Source organism: Phodopus roborovskii, unplaced genomic scaffold, assembly GCF_943737965.1.
Source record: "Phodopus roborovskii unplaced genomic scaffold, PHOROB, whole genome shotgun sequence".
Lineage (NCBI taxonomy): Eukaryota > Metazoa > Chordata > Mammalia > Rodentia > Cricetidae > Phodopus > Phodopus roborovskii.
Window position 1 is genome coordinate 29251 of NW_026125277.1, and position 21547 is coordinate 50797.

A 21547-nucleotide genomic window follows, 5' to 3' on the forward strand; every position below is an offset into this window, starting at 1 on the left:
CATTTGGGTATATGCCTAAGAGGGGGATTGCCGGGTCCTGTGGTAAACTAATTCCCATTTTCCTGAGGAACCGCCATACCGATCTCCAAAATGGCTGCATGAGTTTGCACTCCCACCAGCAGTGGAGGAGTGTTCCCCTTTCTCCACATTCTCTCCAGTATGAGTTGTCATTGGTGTTTCTAATTTTAGCCATTCTGGCAGGAGTAAGTTGTTTTGATTTTCATTTCCCTGATAGCTTAGGATGTTGAGCACTTTATTAAGTGTCTTTCAGCCTTTTTGATTTCCCCCTATTGAGAATTCTTTCTTCAGTTCTGTATCCCAGTTTTTAATAGGGTTATTTGGTGTTTTGTTGACTAGTTTTTGAGTTCTTTATATATTTTAGAGATCAGTTCTTTGTCGGATATAGGATTGGTGAAAATCTTTTCCCAGTCTGTGGGCTGCCATTTGGTCTTGTCGACTGTGTCCTTTGCCTTACAGAAGCTTCTAAGTTTGAGGAGGTCCCATTTATTAATTGTTGCTATCAGTGTCTGTGCTCCTGGGGTTATGTTCAGGAAGCGGTCTCTTATACCAGTTTGTTCAAGGGTACCTCCTACTTTCTCTTCTAAGAAGTTCAGTGTGGCTGGATTTATGTTGAGGTCTTTGATACATTTGGACTTGAGTTTTTTGTATGGCAATAGACATGGGTCTATCTGTAGTCTTCTACACACCATCATCAAATTGTGCCAGCACCATTTGTTGAAGTTGCTTTCCTCGCCCCACTGTATTTTAGCTGTTTTGTCGAAAATCAGGTGTTCATAGGTGTGTGGGTTAATATCAGGATTTTCAATTCCATTGGTTTACCTGTCTATTTTTGTGCCAATACCAGGCTGTTTTCAGAACTATAGCTCTGTAGTAGAGCTTGAAGTCAGGAATGGTGATGCCTCCTGAAGTTCTTTTATTGTATAGGGTTGTTTTGGCTATCCTGGGTCTTTTGTTTTTCCATATAAAGTTGATTATTATCCTTTCAAGGTCAGTGAAGGATTGTGGTGGGATTTTAATGGGGATTGCATTGAATCTGTAGATTGCTTTTGGCAAGATTGCCATTTTTACTATGTTTATCCTACCTATCCAAGAGCATGGGAGATCTTCCATTTTCTGGTATCTTCTTTGATTTCTTTCTCTAGAGCCACAAAGTTATTATATAGGTCTTTCACTTGTTTGGTAAGTGTTACCCCAAGATACTTTATGTCGCTTGTGGCTATTATAAAGGGTGATGTTTCTCTGATTTTTTTCTCCGCCTCTTTGTCATCTGAATAAAGTAGGGCTACTGATTTTTTTTTAGTTTATCTTGTATCCTGCTAGTTTGCTGAAGGTGTTTATCAGCTGTAGGAGTTCCCTGGTAGAGTTTATTGGGTCGCTTATGTAAACTATCAAATAGAGACAGTTTGACTTCTTCCTTTCCTCCTTGATCTCCTTTTGTTGTCTTATAGCTTTAGCTAGAACTACTAGTATGATATTGAAGAGATATGGAGAGAGAGGGCAGCCTTGTCTTGTTCCTGATTTTAGAGGAATTGCCTTAAGCTTCTCTCCACTCAGTTTGATGTTGGCAGTTGGTTTGCAGTATATTGCTGTTACTATGTTTAGGTATGTTCCTGTTATTCCTGACCTCTCCAAGACCTCATGAAAGGGCGTTGAATTTTGTTGAAGGCTTTTTCAGCATCTAGGGAGATGATCATATGGTTTTTCTTTTTCAGTTTGTTTATATGGTGGATCACGTTGATAGATTTTCATATGTTAAACCATCCCTGCAATCCAGGGATGAAGCCTACTTGGTCATGGTAGATGATTTCTCTGATGTATTCTTGAATTCAGTTTGCCAGTATTTTATTGAGTATTTTTGCATCGATGTTCATCAGGGATATTGGTCTGTAGTTTTGTCTTTGTGAGGCTTGGGTACCAAGGTTATTGTGGCCTCGTAAAAAGAGTTTTGCAATGAACCTTCTGTTTCTATTTTGTGGAACAATTTGAGGAGTATTGGTATTAGTTCTTCCTTGAATGTCTGGTAGAATTCTGCATTAAAGCCATCTGGCCCTGGGCTTTTTTTGTTTGGAAGGCTTTCGATGACTGCTTCTATTTTATTGCATGTTATAGGTGTATTTAAGTTGTATGTCTGTTCTTTTAATTTTGGTAAGTGATAGTTATCCAGAAATTTGTCTATTTCCTTTGAATTTTCAAATTTTGTGGAATACAGGTTTTCAAAGTATGACCTGAAAATTGTCTGGATTTCCTCTGTGTCCGTTGTTATGTTCCCCTTTTCGTTTTTGATTTTGTTAATTTGCATGTTCTCTCTCTGCTTTTTCGTTAGTTTGGATAAAGGTTTGCCTATTTTGTTGATTATCTCAAAAACCCAACTCTTTGTTGCATTGATTTTTTTTTTTTTTTTTTTTTTTTTTTTTTGGTATTGTTTTCCTGGTTTCTATTTTGTTGATTTCAGCCCTCAAGTTGATTATTTCCTGGCATCTACTCCTCCGGGGTGAGTTTGCTTCTTTTTGTTCTAAGGCTGTCAGTTGTGCTGTTAATTCTCTTATGTGACTATCCTCTGTTTTTCTTCATATGGGCACTTAGTGCAATGAACTTCCCTCGTAGCACTGCTTTCAAGGTGTCCCATAAGTTCGGGTATGTTGTGTTCTCATTCTCGTTGAATATTAGAAAGTCCTTAATTTCTTTATTTCTTCTTTGACTATGGTGTGGTGCAATTTCACACTGTTCAGTTTCCATGAGTTTGCAGGTTTTCTGCGATTTGTTTTGTTGAATTCCAATTTTAAAACATGGTGGTCTGATATGATACTGGAGACTATTCCAATTATCTTGTATCTGTTGAGGTTTGTTATGCCACCTAGTATGTGGTCGATATTAGGGAAGGTTCCATGTGGAGCAGAGAAGAAGGTATATTCTTTTGTGTTTGGATGGAATGTTCTATAGATGTCTGTTAAACCCAGTTGAGACATAACTTGTTAGTTCTTTTGTTTCTTTGTTGAGTTTCTGATTGGTGGTTCTGTCTAGTGTTGAGAGTGGTGTGTTGAAGTCTCCCACTATAAGTGTGTGAGGTTTTATGTGAGCTTTGAGTTTTAGTAGCGTTTCTTTTATGAATGTGGGTGCCTTTGTATTTGGGGCATAGATGTTCAGAACTGAGACTTTGTGTTGATGGATTTCTCCTGTGATGAATATGAAATGACCGTCTTCATCTCTTGATTAATTTTGGTTTGAAGTCTAACTTGTTAGATATTAGCATAGCCATACCTGCTTGCTTCTTGGTTCTATTTGATTGGAATAAATTTTCCCAACCCTTTACCCTGAGGTAATGTCTATCTTTGAAGCTTAGATGTGTGTCTTGTATGTAGCAGAAGGATGGATTCTGTCTTCGTATCCATTCTGTTAGCCTGAGTCTTTTTATAGGTGAGTTAAGACCATTAATGTTGAGGGTGAGTAAGGACCATTGATTGTTAATGCTTGTTTGTTTTAGGTTTGTTGTTGGCAGTGGTATTATGAATATATTTGTCTTGCTTTACTCTTGGTTTCTGGTGTAGTTAGATTATCTGTTGCTTTGTCTTTGTGGGCGTAGTTAACTTCCTTGGGTTGGAGTTTTCCTTCCAATACTTTCTGTAGGCCTGGATTTGTAGATACGTATTGGGAAAATCTGGTTTTGTCATTAAATATCTTGTTTTCTCCATCTATAGTGATTGAGAGTTTTGCTGGGTTGCATCCGTGTTCTCTTAGTACTTGTAGAACATCTATCCAGGACCTTCTGGCCTTGAGGGTTCTGGCCTTGAGAAGTCAGGTGTAATTTTGATAGGTCTGCCTTTATATGTTACCTGTCCTTTTTCCTTTGCTGCTCTTAATATTCTTTCTTTATTCTGTATGCTAGGTGTTTTGATTATTATATGTCGAGGGGTCTTTTTCTTTGGTCCAGCCTATTTGGTGTTCTGTATGTTTCTTGTACTTTCATGGGCATGTCCTTCTTCAGATTGGGAGTTTTCCTCGATGATTTTGTTGAATATGTTTTCGGCACCTTTGAGCCGGGCTTCCTCACCTTCGTCTATGCCTATTATTCTTAGGTTTTGCCTTTTCACAGTGTCCCACATTTTCTGGATGTTTTGTATTTACGATTTGTTGGATTTATGATTTTCTTTGGTCGATGAATCTATTTCTTCTAGTTTATCTTCCGTGCCTGAGATTCTCTCTTCCATCTCTTGAATTCTATTGGTTATGCTTGCATCTGTAGTTCCCGATTTTTTTGCCCAGTTTTTCTATTTCCAGCATTCCTTCGGTTTGTGTTGCCTTTATTTTCTCTATTTCAGTTTTCAAGTCTTGAACCGTTTCCTTCACCTGCTTAATTGTTTTTTCTTGGCTTTCTGTACTTTCTTTACTTTCCTCAAGAAATTTTTTATGTCTTCAACTTTTTTGTTTTTTCTTCCATTTCTTTAAGGGATTTTCTCACATCTTCTTTGAGGGCCTCTATCATTTTTATGATGATAACTTTTAAGTCATTCCCTTCTGCTTCCTCTGCTTTGTTGTTGTGTTCCGGTCTAGTTGGTGTAGATTCCCTAGATTCTGGTGGTGTCATGGTTGTCTTTCTGTTGTGAGGTTTTTTCTTGTATTGCCATCTTTCCATAGCTTCTTCCAGTAGGTGTTGGTGGGGGGTCTCTCCCTCTCTCTATGGTAGTTCCCCGGTGGTCTTATGTGGGTCAGAGGTTGATATCTGTACCTCTGGGTGGTCCAAACTCTCTAGGAGGTCTCTCCACAGGCAGGGGTCCGGGGATGGGGGTCAGCGATCAGGCTCCAGTAGAAGACTGGCGATGGGGGGGGGTCAAAGATAATGCAGGCCAGGACTCTGGATGTTCCTTGTGCCTATAGGCAGATCTATCCTGGGCCTGGCACTCTCCAGCTGAGGCTTCTTTAGCAGAGGCCCTGTGATGGGGGTCAAGGATCCTGCCAGCAGGATCTCAGCTGGAACTCAGAGTGGTCCCTCAGAGATAGGCGGATCTCTGGGAGGGGCCCCGGACTGGCGCTGGGGGTCAGAGAGGGTCTCCTGTGTTCAGAGCTGCTCCCAGAAGTCCCCTGAAGTTGTATGTACTGTTGGCTCCACCCTCTGTCCCGGTGCTCAACCAGAGCAGTGGGACAGTGGGCTGGGTAGGGCTCAGGGTAGGGGGAGGGCAGGCTCATGGTGGAGGTGGGTGGGGGTGTATCAGAGCTCCAAGAGTGCTCTCGATGGGGACAGGACACAGGAGCAGGGGGATCCAGGGCCAACCCAGGGAGTTCCCGGGGGAGGGTGTAAGGGGCCCGGATTGGGCCCAGACTCACCTCTTGCCAAGGACTGGTGGTAGAGGACAAAAATGTAGATTTTGTTTTTAAAAAAGTATTTTGTGTGTGTGTGTACATGTACATATATACATATGTATGTATATATGTATAAGTGTGTATGCTCTGAGTGTGTATATATGTGTGTGTATATGTGTATATATATGTGTCTCTCTCTATATGTGTGTGTGTGTGTGTATTTATATATGTGTGTGTGTCTGTGTGGTTATGTGTGTGTATATGTATGTGTATGTCTGTTTTGTGTGTGTATATGTGTGTATCTATATACATGTGTGTTTATGTATGTGTGTGTGTATCTATATACGTGTGTGTGTGTGTGTGTGTGTGTGTGTGTGTGTGTGTGTGTGTGAAAGCAGCAGGTGTGGAATCAGGAGAACACATGGAGTCAGTTTTCTCCTTCCATTTGTGCACTGGGGATTGAGCTCAGGTTGTCAGGCTTGGCAGCAAGCACCTTTATCCTCTTAGCCTTCTTACTGGATTCTTTTTATTTTCAGTGGAATTGAATACAAATTATAATGGGGCTGATAGAACTAAAATGCACCTTCCTAATTCAGGTTTTGAAACTGCTATGAATAGTGAAAAAGTACAACAGTTGATGATTTCAGCCAACAAAAATTGTTAAAACTGTATCTGAAAGCCAGCATGGTGGCGTCTGCCTTTAATGTAATCAAGAGTGAGATGCCTGGTCTACAGAGTGATTTCCAGGATAGCCATAGCTAAACAGAGAAACCCTATTTAGAAAAACCAACCAACCAACCAACCAACCAACCAACCAACCAACCAACCAACCAACCAACCCATGTCTTGAAGACTAGTTATTGTAGTGAAGCTTTAAGTGCAATCCCCACTTCATCTAGTACCATGTGAGATGGTGCCTTAAACAATTTTAATTCTGTTTTAGACTGATAGAGACTGATAGCAAGTCTTTAAGATCTGTAAATGGGTCAAGAAGAAACAGTGGCTCCTCTCTTGTGTCAAGTTCCTCAGCCTCCAGCAACCTCAGTCACCTGGAAGAAGACTCTTGGATTCTTTGGGGAAGAATTGTAAATGAATGGGATGATGTGCGCAAGAAGAAAGAAAAGCAAGTGAAGGTATTTGTACTGTTTGCCACGTTCTTTTTGTCAACCCCAGAGTATCAGGCATGGATTAGTAGAGCGTTAGGAAAACACAGGATTCTTGTAATTTCTGAGTTATGTTATGAACAGGTTGGCTTTTTATGTCTTCATCATCTATGCCTGATTGAAGTTTTAGTTTGTGGGTTGTCCTGAAAACTTAGAAATTCTCAGTTAAAAATTATTTTTAGAAATTAAACTCCCATTTTGTTAATGAAATCTTGACATTCTGTATTAGTATTTTGCCTTTTCCCTTTAGCAGTCCTTTGAATATTGTGGGTATAGTGATGTGGTATGTCAGGCCTTTAAGACCTTAAAGGCCACATTCTCAGTGAAATGACAGTTTATCCAGGGCCATCTCTTAGACTTCTTTAAAGCCTTCCTTCTTTCCTTCCTTCCTTCCTTCCTCCCTCCCTCCCTTCCTTCCTTCCTTCTTTTTTTTTGTCATGGAAAAAATGTTTATTTTGAAATTATTTTAATTTAGAAATAGAAAACCTCTTAGGGAAAGGAAGGGAAAAAAAAAAAAAAAAACCAAAACCAAAAACAAAACCCACAAAGTATCCAAGCTACTTTTTACTTCATGAGCTTCTCACATCCTCATTTGCTCACTAGTTCCCATGAAGAGAGAGCAATCAGCCACCCACAGTTATGTTATTAATAGGAATATGAATCAATTTCATAAAGAAGCCAATGAATCCCATGATAGCAAATCCTATGGCTGTGGCCATGGCAGTCTTCTGGAATTCTTCTCTATTGAGTTTGGTGCATCTTTTAACCAGTGGAATTAAGTCCTTAACGAACTGCGGACTTGGCTCAACAAACTGCATTACCTGGTCCATGATTGGCTTTTGAGGGATGTCGGTTTGAGAAGATAAGAGACATGTGGCGGCTTAGAACTTTCTTTCTTCCTTTCTTTCTTTCTTTCTTTCTTTCTTTCTTTCTTTCTTTCTTTCTTTTTTTTAAGATTTATTTATTTATAGTTTGAGGATAGCCTGGTCTACAAAGTGAGTTTCAGGACAGCCAGGGCTGTAACAACACAGAGAAACCCTGTCTTGAAACAAACAAACAAACAAACAAACAAAATGTTTATTTATTATGTAATTCATTGTTCTGCCTGTAGGCCAGAAGAGGCCTGTTGTTGTGAGCTGCCATGTAGGTGTTGGGAATTAAACTCAGGTCCTCTGGAAGAACAGCCAGTGCTCTTAACCGCTAAGCCATCTCTCCAGCTACTTCTTTAAAGAATTTCACAGTTTATTAATAAACAAGCTTTATAAATTATAAATTTGATACATTTTTCCATTTTTTTAAACACTCCCCTCCCCAGAATGCTTGGATAGTAAGGTATGCAACATTTGAAAGTTTTGTTCTCCTTTTACTTTTAGGGAGCTGGTTCGTAAAGGGATACCCCACCACTTCAGAGCAATAGTTTGGCAACTTTTATGTGATGCACAGAGTATGCCAATTAAGGACCAGTATTCAGAACTTCTGAAGATGACTTCACCTTGTGAAAAATTGATTCGAAGAGACATTGCTAGAACTTACCCAGAACACAATTTTTTTAAGGAAAAAGATAGTCTTGGACAGGAGGTCTTATTTAATGTAATGAAGGTAAGCTCATTCATTTTTTTGAAGTGAAATTAATTTGTCAGAGGTTGAAATCACATGATTCCATAGTGAAGTATAAATTCCCGTCATAATAATCAGGTTCATGGTTCTCATGCTTCATTGTCAGTAGTTTGGAGAACTAATTAGAAAATTCATCACATTATTTAGCATTACTTGACAATAATCTACTCTCAGTGACCACTGCAGGGTTCTTTATGAGAGTGGATCATTCATTCTATAGCAGCTTCATGATCTTTGGTAATGCCCCCATTTGTTAAGTGTGCTCAGCCCTTTAACATTTATTGTTGCATTTTTAATATTGCGTTTTCATAGTTTCTTTTTCTCCCATCTACCTCTGCAAGATACCAATTTCTAAAGTTATTTGAATTTTGTTGTTTATCCTACCTGCACTATGTTTGTCTCTATCAGTTACCTGTCAGTAAATTTTCTTTGTCCTTAGGAGCTGCCACTTTGTTCTTGGAAAATTGTCAAGTTTTATGTAATAAACCTTTTGCTTTTTAAACATTTATAGAATAACATCTACAACAAGTAAGCAAGAGCTTTTCTAAACAAATAAATGGACTTTTAACTGTCTCACCAATTTTAGGTTTTGGAGAAGGAAGGTACAATGTACATATTGAAGTATTTTGAACACCATGGTTTACTTTTTAGGCATACTCCTTGGTGGATCGTGAGGTTGGTTACTGTCAAGGCAGTGCATTTATAGTTGGATTGTTGCTTATGCAGGTGAGTTAATGCATGTAAGTAGTAACTGTCTATGCTTCTTAAACTCAGTTAGAGAATTGAAAAAATCTTTGGTTTCTTCAAGTTAAGCAGATTTGTATTCTCTCCCTAAACATAATGTACATAGTAATTTACTTTTGCACTTTGAAAGTAAAATGACATGGTAATACTGTCTTGCCACCAAATGAAATTTTAGCTCTTGTAACCCTCCTTCATTCTCCCTGTGTTCGTCTCCTTCCTTCTGTTTTGGAGATTATATGCTATATCTCTGAGCTGCAGGCCCAGCTCCCTAACTTGAAAAAAAGAGTTACAAATACTTTTTACATAGACTGTGTGTGGCCATGTGCATGTAGGTCAGTCACAGCTTGTAGGAGTTGATTCTCATTTACCATATGGACTCCAGGAATGAAATTCTGGCCATTGGTCTTGGCAAGTACCTTTACCTGCTGCGCCATCTTGCCAGCTCCCCCAACTTCTACCTCTTATGTTTTTGAAGATTGTATTTTTATTTTTAATTATGTGTGTGTGTGTGTGGGGGGTTGTGCACATGACTGTAGTGCCTGTAGAGGCTGGAAGTGGGTATTGATCTTCCTGGAGCTGGAGTTACATGCAATCGTGAGTTGCTGGAGACCAAACTAGTATGGGATCTTAACAACTGCTGAACCATCTTTCCAACCTCATCTTTAATTTTTAATATATACAGTTGTACCAAGATATTCTATAAAAACTTTTTACCTGTTTTTAAATTTCATTTGTTAGCATTTAACGGGGAGTAATCTTTTCCCAACCAAGTATGGTAAGAATAAAGTTTTCATATAATATCTTATTTATGTTATGTGCATGTTTGGAGGTGTGTGTGTGTGTGTGTGTGTGTGTATTATCATTTAGCTACAGGCTTGTTATACTAAAGTTATATTACTCAGCTACCTTTACTGTCTAGTGATACGACATTAGCATTGACTGATTTCTCACAATTTAGGGGCAGGACAAACTGAAGTTGGAAAGGGTAATGGGATATGGGATATACAACCATTTCTTTAGCCTTGCTGAAAATTTCCTTATTCTATTTTACTTTTTATATAGTCTCAGAATTTTAGTCCTGAAAAATGGTTTGATTTGAGTTGTGCTGGCTGTAGTTTTTCATCTCAGTTCTACACTCAGCCTGTGCGCTTTTATTGCTAGCTTTATGCAGGTGTAAGCCTGGAATGGTGTTTGGCGAGTGTGAGGCCATACAGTAAAACTAGAGTGGCTTTTGTCCATTCTGAGTAGACGAAAGCAGAGCAGCATCAAACTCTGTTCCCTGGCATTTTTCTTCAGTTTCCTCACTATCTGACTTTTAAAGCCCTGTGTCAGGGATTCCCCTTTTACCCCATCCTCCTCATTTTTGTCTTTCACTCAGTGCCAGGGATGAGCCCAGGGTCTCATGCATGCTGAGCACCCGGCCTCCTCTCATTTTAGCCCTGGCTTCCATTCCTCCTTTCAGAGCATACTGGTCCATAAACTGACTGACTACCACTCACCGTGCTTGGAGTGGTTATTGCGGGTGGTTTTCCATGTTAGATAAGTTTGGGCTGTGATGTATGTAGAGCGTCCACAAAGTTCTGATCATTCTGATTTATAAATGGTTGTCACTAGCAGATCTTTTTACTGTTAAGTCAGATATAATAATCAATCTAGTGATTTTTGCTGCAAATCTGTTTCTTTTCTTTCATATTAACTTCAAAATAACAGTATTCATTTTTGCTAAGAATCTAGACTCTAGGTTCTAGAGAACAGCCTCCCCCCCAACAGCTCTTGCAGAGCTTGTACAGCTGCTATACCCAAGTCTCCTGCGAAGCAACTGCACCACCAAAGTCATCTTTTGCTCCCATTGTACTACACAACCTCAGTATAAGTGGCCTCGAGCCTGCTGAGTTTCTTGTTTCATGAGACTCCTGCTTCTCTACAAGAGGATATTTTAGTCCTGGAGAAATAGCCACACAAGAAGTAGAAAACAGGTTTCAGCCTTTGGCATGGTTGTAGAGCCTGAGATAGTAACTGTCTGCCAGGCTCACTGGAGAAAAGGGAGTCAAAAGCTAGAAAGTTATCTCAATGAAAGTGACCCAGAAGTTTGTGGAAGCTTCATTGAAGTTTGTGGAGGAGCAGATGGGTAGCATTGGTTGGTGGGGTTTTAAGGTAGCAAGGTTCATTCTGTGAGTGACCCTGAAGTGATGCTTTGCTCAGTCCTGCTCCTTGAAGTGGTGAGATGGAAAACAGTTACCCTAAGGTATAGTGTAGTTCAGCTTAAAGAATGAGATTGAGCATAGAATGGGGAGTTTGGAAGTAGAGGCAGAGGAGGGGATTAAGAGAACTGTATAGGATGGAGAATTCTGAGGTCTTGGGCTTCTTACAGTGACTGAGAAGTCAGTGGGATTTTAGGTCTTGAGTTAATAGATTGGTCTCCACAGTACACCTGTGGCTGTGTTAGCACAGAGAAAGAACATGCACGTTTACCTGCTGTCCATGGCCATGTTGAGCATGGGGAAAATGTATTTTGTCATTTTCCAACTGTTTTCAATAAGAGATACTGAGAGATCTTTTTTGAAATGCATTCACAGACTAAATGAAGATTAGAAAACTATTATTTTTGGGAAAGTTATCTAGCCATGTAGGTGCTATTGCCTAAATATTTTGAATGCCTTTTAAATTATTTTCTCACTGGATATTTTCTAGTGATTTATACTTTTAAAACCCAATTACAGATAATTTTAAAAGGTAGAAGTTCTTTTGGTATTTACATCGTGTACCATTTCTGTTCAGAATTGCCAGAGCTTTGTAGCTACTTTAAGGTAAAAGTAAAAAAAATAATAGAATGGCTTCCAAAACTTATGTGTTTGGTTTAATTTTTTTCTTCTTTATAACTCCTTTACTCATGACCCTTTAAAAAGGGATACATTTAATCTGATTAATTTTTTATTATTTGCCATTGATGTTTAATAAGGATCAGGAGAAACAAATAGGCTGAATAGATGTTTATTCAGGGAGAAATAACTCACAACATAGACAGATGAACACCAGCAGGTTCCTGGTCCCAAGGATGCCTCCAGATGTACTCCTGTCTTGCAAGCAAGAGAGCTTTGGGAGCCCCTCCTCAGCCTTAGTTCCCCCAGGTCACGTCAGGCCCTGTCTCCACCTCCAATGGGCATGGTCTATGCCACAGGTGCGGACAAGGTGAATATCTCACTACAATCTGCTAATTATTTCTTGTGTAGGTTTTACTTTATTCATGGGGATAACTTGACTTGTATCTTAGTGGTCTCCTGCTTGCTGACCAAGCATGCCAGCATCTTAAGGTCTGTCTTAGTTACTTTTCTATTGTTGTGAAGAGGCACCATGACCAATGTGGCTTATAGAGAAAGCATTTAAATGAGGGCTTGCAGTTTCAGAGAGTGAGTCCATAACTATCATGGTGGGGAGTGTGCCAACAGGCAGGCAGATAGGCATGGTTCTGGAGCAGTAGCTGAGAGCTTATTCTGATTCACAAGTGGGGATGAGGGTGAAGAGGGAGGAGGAGGAAGGGGGGGGAGAGATGGAGTGGATGAAATTGGACAGGGGGAGGAAAAAGAGACAGAGATAGAGACAGAAACACACACACACACACACACACACACAGAGAGAGAGAGAGAGAGAGAGAGAGAGAGAGAGAGAGAGAGAGAGAGAGAGAGAGACAGACAGACAGACAGACAGACAGACTGGATCTGGTGTGAGCTTTTGAATCCTAAAAGCCCATCATCAGTGAATTCATCCAACAAAGCTGTACCTCCTCCCAGCAGGCCCACATCTCCAAGTCCTTTACAGATAGTCTGCTAACTGGGACCAAGCATTCAAATCTGTGACCCTATGGGGGCTGTTCTCATTAGACACCACAGGGATCTTGTTCCATTTTAGGGCCTTTGTACACTCTGTCTTCCAGGATTGTTTTTTCCTCAGTGTTCCCTAATTTCATTCTCTTGTTTGTTTAAAATTTACTTCATTGAAGTTCCATTCCTGACTTATATAAATAGCAGTTTGTCTCCCCAGAGTTCCCTTATTCTAATTGATTCCTTAGCATTCATCACCACTGATGTAAATATGATTTGTCTGTATATTACCTATTTATCTCTAGAAAGTTTAAGTTCCTTGAGAGTAAAGTTTATATGTTTTTTGTTGCTGTTGTTTTTGTATTTAGAAAGAGAACAGTATCTAGCTGTAAATGTTGGTTAGATGATACAGGTTCAATTCAGGGGGGTATGGTCACATATATGTGGTCACATATATGGTCACATATATGGTCATATATATGTGTATATGTATATGTATACACACACATATATGTTGATTAAGTTAATAAATCAGACAGATTGAGGCAGTTGGTCTCAGAGTTTGCAAGAGTCATTGTCTGATTCTCAGAATGGAAGTCTAGAACATCCTGGTTCTAATTCCAGTGCACTTTATACATTACTCTGTAGCCAGTGAAAACACTATTCATAGGGCTGACAGGTTCAGTGTCCAGAATCCATGTACAAGAGCTAAGTGTGCTGGTGTGTGTGTGTGCAATCCCAACGCTAGTCAGAGCCCATGGCTCTGAGAGACCCTGTCTCAAGAAAATAGGATGTATGGAGCTCAAGAAATAGCACCGGGGTTGATCTCTGGCCTCTATGAATACTTGTACACACAAACACATAAACATTAAAGAAAAAAGAAAAACAGTATTTGTTATTGAGTGGTACTTGTTCATAGTATGATTTGGCTTATTTGTGTATCATGAAATGCTGAACTGTGTTACTATTTTCTTCTTCTTAAAACAGATGCCAGAAGAGGAGGCTTTTTGTGTCTTTGTTAAATTAATGCAAGACTACAGACTTCGGGAACTCTTTAAACCAAGCATGGCAGAATTGGGCCTTTGCATGTACCAGTTTGAATGCATGATACAGGTAAAAGTTCACTTTAACTTTTCTGCCCCCCTTTCTGAATGTCAGCAAATTTTGTGTCAGAATCCTAGAAGTTCGGTGGTTAAAAGCACCTTTGCTGCTCTTGTAGAGAACCTAGGTCAGTTCCCAGCACCTACGTGGTGGCTTACAAACATTTGTAACTCCTAGGGGATACGGTGGCTTCTTCTGATCTGTATGGGCACCAGGCACACACAGTGCACATAGATACTTGCAGGCAAAAAACTTAAACACATAAAATAAAAGGCATAGCAGCAGTTGAAAAAGTAGTGTTTTAAATCCATGATGACTTGTTCGTCATAGTCTGGACTTTGTTATCCAAATATTAAACATTGGCCTCACATGTGCTGTAACTTAGGTGCTGCTGCTTCCATCCACTTTTTGCTGTTCCTATTAAAAGCTCAGAGCTTGTGTAGGAAGCCAGTTCACTTACTGTTGAGACTGTCATACCCTTCCTTCCTTCCTTCCTTCCTTCCTTCCTTCCTTCCTTCCTTCCTTCCTTCCTTTCTCTTTTTATCTTGTTCCCACCCCCATCTGATAATTTTTTTTTTTTTTTAACATGTATCCATAAATTTTATGTGACCAGCCTCAGGTTCAGAAGCTTACACATAAAGGTGTAAAGGTGGAGAGAAGAGGAAGACTACAATCAGAGTCAAGTACAAATCATTTAGTGTTTTGTTAGGAGTATGTTTTCCCTGCTGGTATGAGTATGTTTTTCCGCCCACCTGGTCCCAGAGTGCGCCAGCCCCAAATAACACACAGAGACGCTGTATTAGATATAATGCTGTTAGCCTGTTACTGTCATTTCTTATTGGCTAGCTCTGTCTTAAATATTAACCCATTTCTATTAATTTAAATATTTCCACGTGGTCTTATCTTACCAGGGAGAGGGTCTGGCGTTCTACTCTCTCCATTCTTCATGTTGACTCTCTTCCCTACTTCTTCCTCTCTCCTCCTCGTCTCCTAGACTCACCTATCTTGCTTTCCTATTGGCCAACAGTGCTTTATTCATTAACCAATACGAGAAACATATTTACAGAGTGACATCTCCCATCAGTTTTTGTTTTTTTAAGACAGGGTTTCACTATGTAGCCTTGGCTGGCTTAGAATATAAGCTCACAGAGATCTATCTGCCTGCTTTTACCTCTTGAGTGCTGGGACTAAAGGTGTGTGGCATCATGCTTGTTGAAGACATTTTTGAAAAATTTTACTTTTTTGGATTTAATTTTTTTAAAATTTAATTTAAAAATAAATAGCCTTACTGTACTATCTATCCTTAAGTAGGAAGGAAGGAGTATTCATCTTTATTTACATTCCAGTTATTAGGGAAGCGTATGGATCAATATTTTAGCTGGCATGAGAAGCAGTTATCAGAGTCACCCTTCTCTGGAACATGAAATACCATGTTGTATAAAGAATAGGATATGAAAATGTTTTTACATTTTAAGAAAATCAAAATATATCATGTGATAATTTTTTCCCCCCTAAATAGTGGTTTTGTTTGTTGATATAAACCTTAAATTCTTGGTGCTGTTAGTTAAGACATTGTTAAAGACCTTGTATTTTTCCTACTTTGTAGGAGGTAAAGATGGGTGACTGATGGTATATGGTACTTGAAAGTTTTTGGCATGGCATTTCTTCTGTTTAGAAAAGAAATACTATAGTTAATTAAAAATATAGATGATATTGGACAACTATACCCATCAACAAAGTAAAAAGAAATAAACTCTTTATTACTTTGCTGTTCAACACTGGTTGGATGATATTTGATTTAAGTTTAATTTAGCTATGATTTAGTTTTTATTAGTAAATCAAATGTTAAGATGTACCTCAAGTTCCAACTCCAGGTCACTTCTTTGTCCTTTGCTGTTAATGACAAAGTTTCAATTTCTGTATTTGAGTCTTTCTGTTACTCTAGTTCTTCTTTGTGTTTGCTATAGGCTTACCTACCAAGAATCTAGCTTGAAATATTCAATTTTATTGTATTTTAGATATTTTTTTTCTCTTTTCTAGGAGCACCTTCCAGAGCTCTTTGTACATTTTCAATCTCAGAGTTTCCACACATCAATGTATGCATCATCCTGGTTTCTGACTATCTTCCTTACAACCTTCCCACTACCCATTGCAACAAGGGTATTTGATATCTTTATGTCTGAGGTAAGCTAATGAGCAGATGAGGAATAAAAACAGAATAAAGGAGTCATTGTGTTAATAAGAGCAGGGCAATGTAAGGAGAAACTCGGGAGCTGCCTTTGTCCCCACTGCTCTGCTTCCATGAATTAACCTCACTTAAACCCTTACAACAACTGTAATGGGTAGGTTCTTGTAATATCCCCATTTGTTGGATGATAGATGAGGAAGCTGAGGTTGCCATGGGTTTTGAGTAGCCTGACTGTAGATATTACAAGTACTTGGGCCTGTATCCAGCATTCAAATATATACAGTTAAGTGTAGCACGAATTCTAATTGGTCTTAATAGTAAAAACTTGGGAGTCAGCTATCGGGGTGAAAGCTGAAAGCTGAAGGATCAGAGAAGTAGAGTGGCCAGCCATTAGAGTTCTTACCTCTACTGATGCTCAGACTAAAGGGGTGATCCTGTCCATATTTCTTCCTGTCTACACTTCCTTAGTGCTGAGATTAAAGGTATGTGACTCCCAGATACTGGGATTAAAGATCTGAGCCACTGCTGCTTGGCTTTATTTCTCTTTTAGATTGGATCAATTTTGTGTAGCCCAGGGTGGCCTTGAACTAACAGATTTGTCTGCCTCTGCCTCCCAAGTGCTGTGATTAAAGGTGTGAGCTACTACTACCTGGCCTCTATGGCTAATTTATCTGGCTAGCTTTGCAACTTGGACCTTAAGGCAAGTGTCATTTGTTAGGTTATAAACAAAATAGCACCACAGTTACGTTTTGGATCTTCTCACCAAATTTATCCTCTTTATCACCTTTGAATGATGCAGTGAGAGTAAATGAGAAGTAAATTATCCCACACAGTTAATACTGTTGCAGCACATCTGTTTCCCAAATAATAAGGCTTATAATCCCTATAATAAAGCTGTATGTATTTTGTGTAAGCTTTCCTATTGTACTTTAGTTATAAATGGCTAACAGAGGATCCTTCTCCTCTGTTGTCTGAACATAATAATGTTAGTTACTTCTTGGAAGGATCAGTTTATATGATTTATCTAATTTAGTTTGGACTGAAGTTAGAAAACAGCAATTCACTTACTTAGCTCTGTGGTTTCCATATCAAAGCTGTCTTCTCATTTGTTTCCTTGGAACACTGTCCTGCCTATTAGTGCATGTGTTTGTGTCTACTATAGGGCACAACTATAGTTGTGAAGGGGCAGGTGGGCTGTTAAGTCTAAAATGTTTGTTCTCTGACTCTTTACAGAAAATGTTTGCCAGTTCTTAGTTTAGATCCTCAAATGCTTACCTTGGTATTATTTTGAATGATTAGTTTTTGCTGATGGAAGTGTAAATAAATGTGGCTTTATTTTATTTGTTTCATCAGGGTTTAGAAATTGTGTTTCGAGTAGGATTAGCACTTCTTCAAATGAATCAGGCAGATTTAATGCAACTTGACATGGAAGGAATGTTACAGGTAAATCAGTTCATGATTTCTTGTATGTTTCTAGATTTGCTATAAATTTAGCTATAAATCATTTATAGTAATAATTTTGCTTTTCATTTGTTATTTCTTAGCATTTTCAGAAGGTCATTCCACATCAGTTTGATGGTGGCCCAGACAAATTAATTCAGTCAGCTTACCAAGTCAAGTACAACTCAAAAAAAATGAAAAAGTAAGTATGTTGAATGGTATCTTGTACTATGGAGCTTATTGAAGCATGTAGTAAGTCAGTGGACATGTGTTGGTAGGGGTCTCTTGTCCCACCAGGTCCCGCTGCCCTTTTCAGCCCCAAATGAACACACAGAGACTATATTAATTATAAACCTGTTGGCCAATGGCAAGGTCTTCTTATTGTTTATCTCTGTCTTAATTATTAATCCATTTCTATTAATCTAAGTCTTATCTCACTGGAGAAGGGTCTGGACCTGTTACTCCTTCCTCTTCTACACGGTGTCTCCTTTTGGCAGGCTCTCTCTGACTACCTTTCCCAGAATTCTCCTAGTCCTGCCTATCTTCCTGCCTCTATTGGCCAAACCGTGTTTTATTCATCAACCAATAAGAGAAACATATATACAGAAGGACATCCCCCATCAGACATGGGAAGCATTTTTGTGAAAAACACCATATTTTTCCTCCTTATGCTATTAGATTTTACCTTACTTAATAGTATTAGCTTCAGTACAACAAAGGTAATGTTAGACAATCATCCTTCTTTCAGTAGTGATATATAGAACCACTGTACACTACTTTTAAAATCCCTCCTTCCTTCCCATTCTGATGGGAGTTAGGATTTTGGCATGCATATGTGTGTAAGTGTTCTGTTCTTTTTAATATTTACTAGGCAATGAACAGAGGGATTGAGCATGCTGAGTACATACTCTCCAAGCCTAACATGCTGTTTACTAAAGAAACATAGTTAGTGGTTCTGGCCACTGACACGGTTTTCCTCTCAGCTCCTTCCCAGTGCTACTTAAGCACTGTACAGCCAGTAGTGCTGATCAGAGGTTGAGATTCTCATCTTTTTATTGTTATTTCCTGGAAAAGCTTTGTGTGGTATAATTTTACTAAAAAAAAGAAAGTTCAAGATAGTCAATGTCAGTTCCTGGCTTAATATTTTTTTCTCTTAAAAATAAAGTTAGTATGTTAATTAAGAATTACAGCTATTATTCTTCTTTTCTAGCTTCTAATTAATACTTAAATGATTCTAGCCTAAAGACATAGTTAAAATTCAGGTCACTGGAGCTTCTATGGTTCTGAACTGCAGCAATGCTTGTAGTAGCAGAATGCTTGTTCTTTTGAGACAGTGTCTCCATTTTGTAGCTCAGGCTGGCCTAGAACTCTGGCAGTCCTTCTTAACCTCCCACATAATAGGATTAAAGGTGTGTATCACCTTTTCTGGCTTCCTCTCCTTTTCTAAATGAATTTTTTTGTTCCTTTATAATACTAATTCTCAGCACAGAGATATTTCCATTTCCTCCAAGTCCTTGATCTATTAGTTATTCTTCTGTATTTTGTCTTTAACGTCTGTATAATGTTTTATTACATTTATTTATTCTGTGTGTTTGCACTCACAAATAGGTCATCAGGTTTGGCTGGTGCCTTTGCCCACAAAGCCATCTTACCAGCCCCCTCTTTGTCTTATTTGTGACATGGCCTTACTGAGTAGCCTGCTGTTCTGCTTGTTCCTCTTGGGTGTGTGCCACCATACCTGGCCTTAAGCTTTATTTTACTTTCTTTGCTCTAAGAAAGTCAATTTTCACTAAGTTTTGACTTAAAAGTCTCTCCATCCTGCTTTTTATGAAGTTTAACTCTAAATGAATAGTTTGTAGTCATTAGCTTAGCTTCATGTCATATTTTAACTATCTTTTTTCAACTAGGAACAGAAAAATAGATTAGAATGATAAATATCCACATTTGTATCTAATTTTTAGCAATTGTTAATACTTTGCTATATTTATTTTCCTTAGAAATTATAAAGCAAGTACAGAAACTGTGATGCCATATTCACTTATATCTCATGTCCATTGTTATAAAATAAAGTTGTCTGTTTCCCTCGCTGTAGGACTTTGACCGCTTAACAATGATGTCATATGTGCAGTGTGTATGTCAGGATGTTTTTGCTGTGGATTGCATCACATGCAATGGTCCTACATTTCCCCTTGTCCTGACATTTCCTCAATTGCCCTGTGTCTACTCTGTTATTTTTTTTCTCATATAAGTTATTTCAACTTATACCTTGAGGAAAAGTAAAGAAATTGTGTTTTATGTTAATATGTCCTTTTACGTTAAATAATTTAATTACTTTTGAATGAAAATACACCTTTAACTTTCTCTTTTTAGACTTGAAAAAGAATACACTACAATAAAGACAAAAGAAATGGAGGAGCAAGTTGAAATTAAAGTAAGCATTTCAGTGTTTTTGAGATACAATTCTTTAAGTCAGGAATTTGATAGTAGATGTTAGAATGAAATTTGTGTTTTCTGGCTCCTCCTGTAGTTGCAAGCAGAACAGTGTGACTGCTTGCACTCTGTGTTCCTCGGGTGTGAGAAAAAACAGCTCTCTGTCCTTGTTCCTCTTTAAGAGAAAACCAGCCCACAGAAATTGCATTCTGCTTAAACATTTTTGTAGAACTTGCAGAGAAGGTAATTAATTGTGTACTGAAGTCTAGAGAAAGAGCCATCTGAGCCAGACCACATAGGACAAGTCATTTATGAACTAATTGTCCTGGTGTGGCATAGCAGTTTCCCTTGGCCAGTGCAAATTTTTCTTCTTTAAATGAAGTTTACATTTTTGAATTACCCTCAGGAAAACAGATTTTCAATTTGGAGGACGAATAAATATATTCTTTGTACTCTGAAATTCTTATTTGTACCTCTTGTAAGCCAAGAAATTCCTTTGTAATTTAGAAAATACTAGATTCTATAATAATGTGGGTAAGGTTGTACATATCTTGTACAGTGAGTTAACCTGTACCAGTAGAAAAAAAAAGTTTGGCATCTTTAGATCAGTGTAACTGTTAATATCAGTACAATGCCAGCTCAGTACAGTAAACTCATATACATTTCCCCAAAGTTTCAAAACAGCCTAGAACTTCTGTTTATTTGAGAGAGGATGGCCTTGATGACCGCTAGCCCTGCTGCCTCCACCTCCCAGGTGTTGAGACTATAGGCATTTGCCCCCAGGCCTGGCAAAGCCAGACAGTGCTCCTTCTTACTGCACTTGTGTACTGTTTTTGTTTGACTGTGTGCACGAGCACATACATATCACAGTGTACTAGTGAGTGACTTGTAGTTGGTTCTCTTCCTTTCACCATGTCTGCCCCAGGGCTTAAACTCAGACCATCAGGCATAGTGGCAAGTGCCTTTACTGACAAAGAATTCTTGAGAACTGCTGGTGCTCTCACAGTTGGAGTTTAGAAGTTGGATGTTCTGATGCTGCAGGGTGGGAATAGTAAATTATGCATTCTGATTGGCTGATCCAGTATCTAATCTCTTTACATGCAATCTCTGGAAGGCCAAAAATCAAGCAACTCAAAGAAATGTTATTGTGTGCCTGGCAGAGGTTGGCACACGCCTTTAATCCTAGCACGCAGGAGGCAGAGGCCAGTCTGGTCTAGAGAGTGAGTTCCGGGACAGCCAGGGCTAAACAGAGAAACTCTGTCTCAAAAAAAAAAAACACACAAAAAAAAAAAAAAACCCAACAAAAACCAAAATGCTACTTATTTACTGGCCAGAGAGACAGCTTCATGGGATTGGATTCTTTCCCTCTTCTCTGTGGGTCCCAGGGATTAAATTTGCATTATCAGACCTGGCAGCAAGTTCCTTGCTATTTCTCCACCCCACAAAATAACTTTTTAAAAAGGATTTATTTAGGCTGGGTGGTGGTGGTGGTGATGGTGGTGGTGGTGGTGGTGGTGGTGGTGGTGGTGGTGGTGGTGGTGGTGGTGGTGGTGGTGGATGCCTTTATTCCCAGCACTCAGGAGGCAGAGGCAGGCGGATCTCTGTGAGTTGGAGACCGGTCTACAAGAGCTAGTTCCAGGACAGGCTCCAAAGCCACAGAGAAACCCTGTTTTGAAACAAACAAACAAAAAATATTTATGTGTGTGAATGTTTTGTTTGCACGTGTTTGT

At 38.9% G+C, this 21547-nt stretch overlaps 1 protein-coding gene across 1 annotated transcript in view; it reads left to right on the forward strand.

The window, feature by feature from the left end:
• Positions 1-21547, forward strand: part of LOC127229351 (EVI5-like protein) — a 106390-nt gene that overhangs the window by 15231 nt on the left and 69612 nt on the right. The window contains 8 exon segments of the mRNA XM_051194468.1: positions 6260-6460; positions 7853-8078; positions 8748-8822; positions 13646-13771; positions 15800-15943; positions 17301-17390; positions 17492-17589; positions 19758-19818. Coding sequence (XP_051050425.1) covers positions 6260-6460; positions 7853-8078; positions 8748-8822; positions 13646-13771; positions 15800-15943; positions 17301-17390; positions 17492-17589; positions 19758-19818 — 1021 coding nt within the window.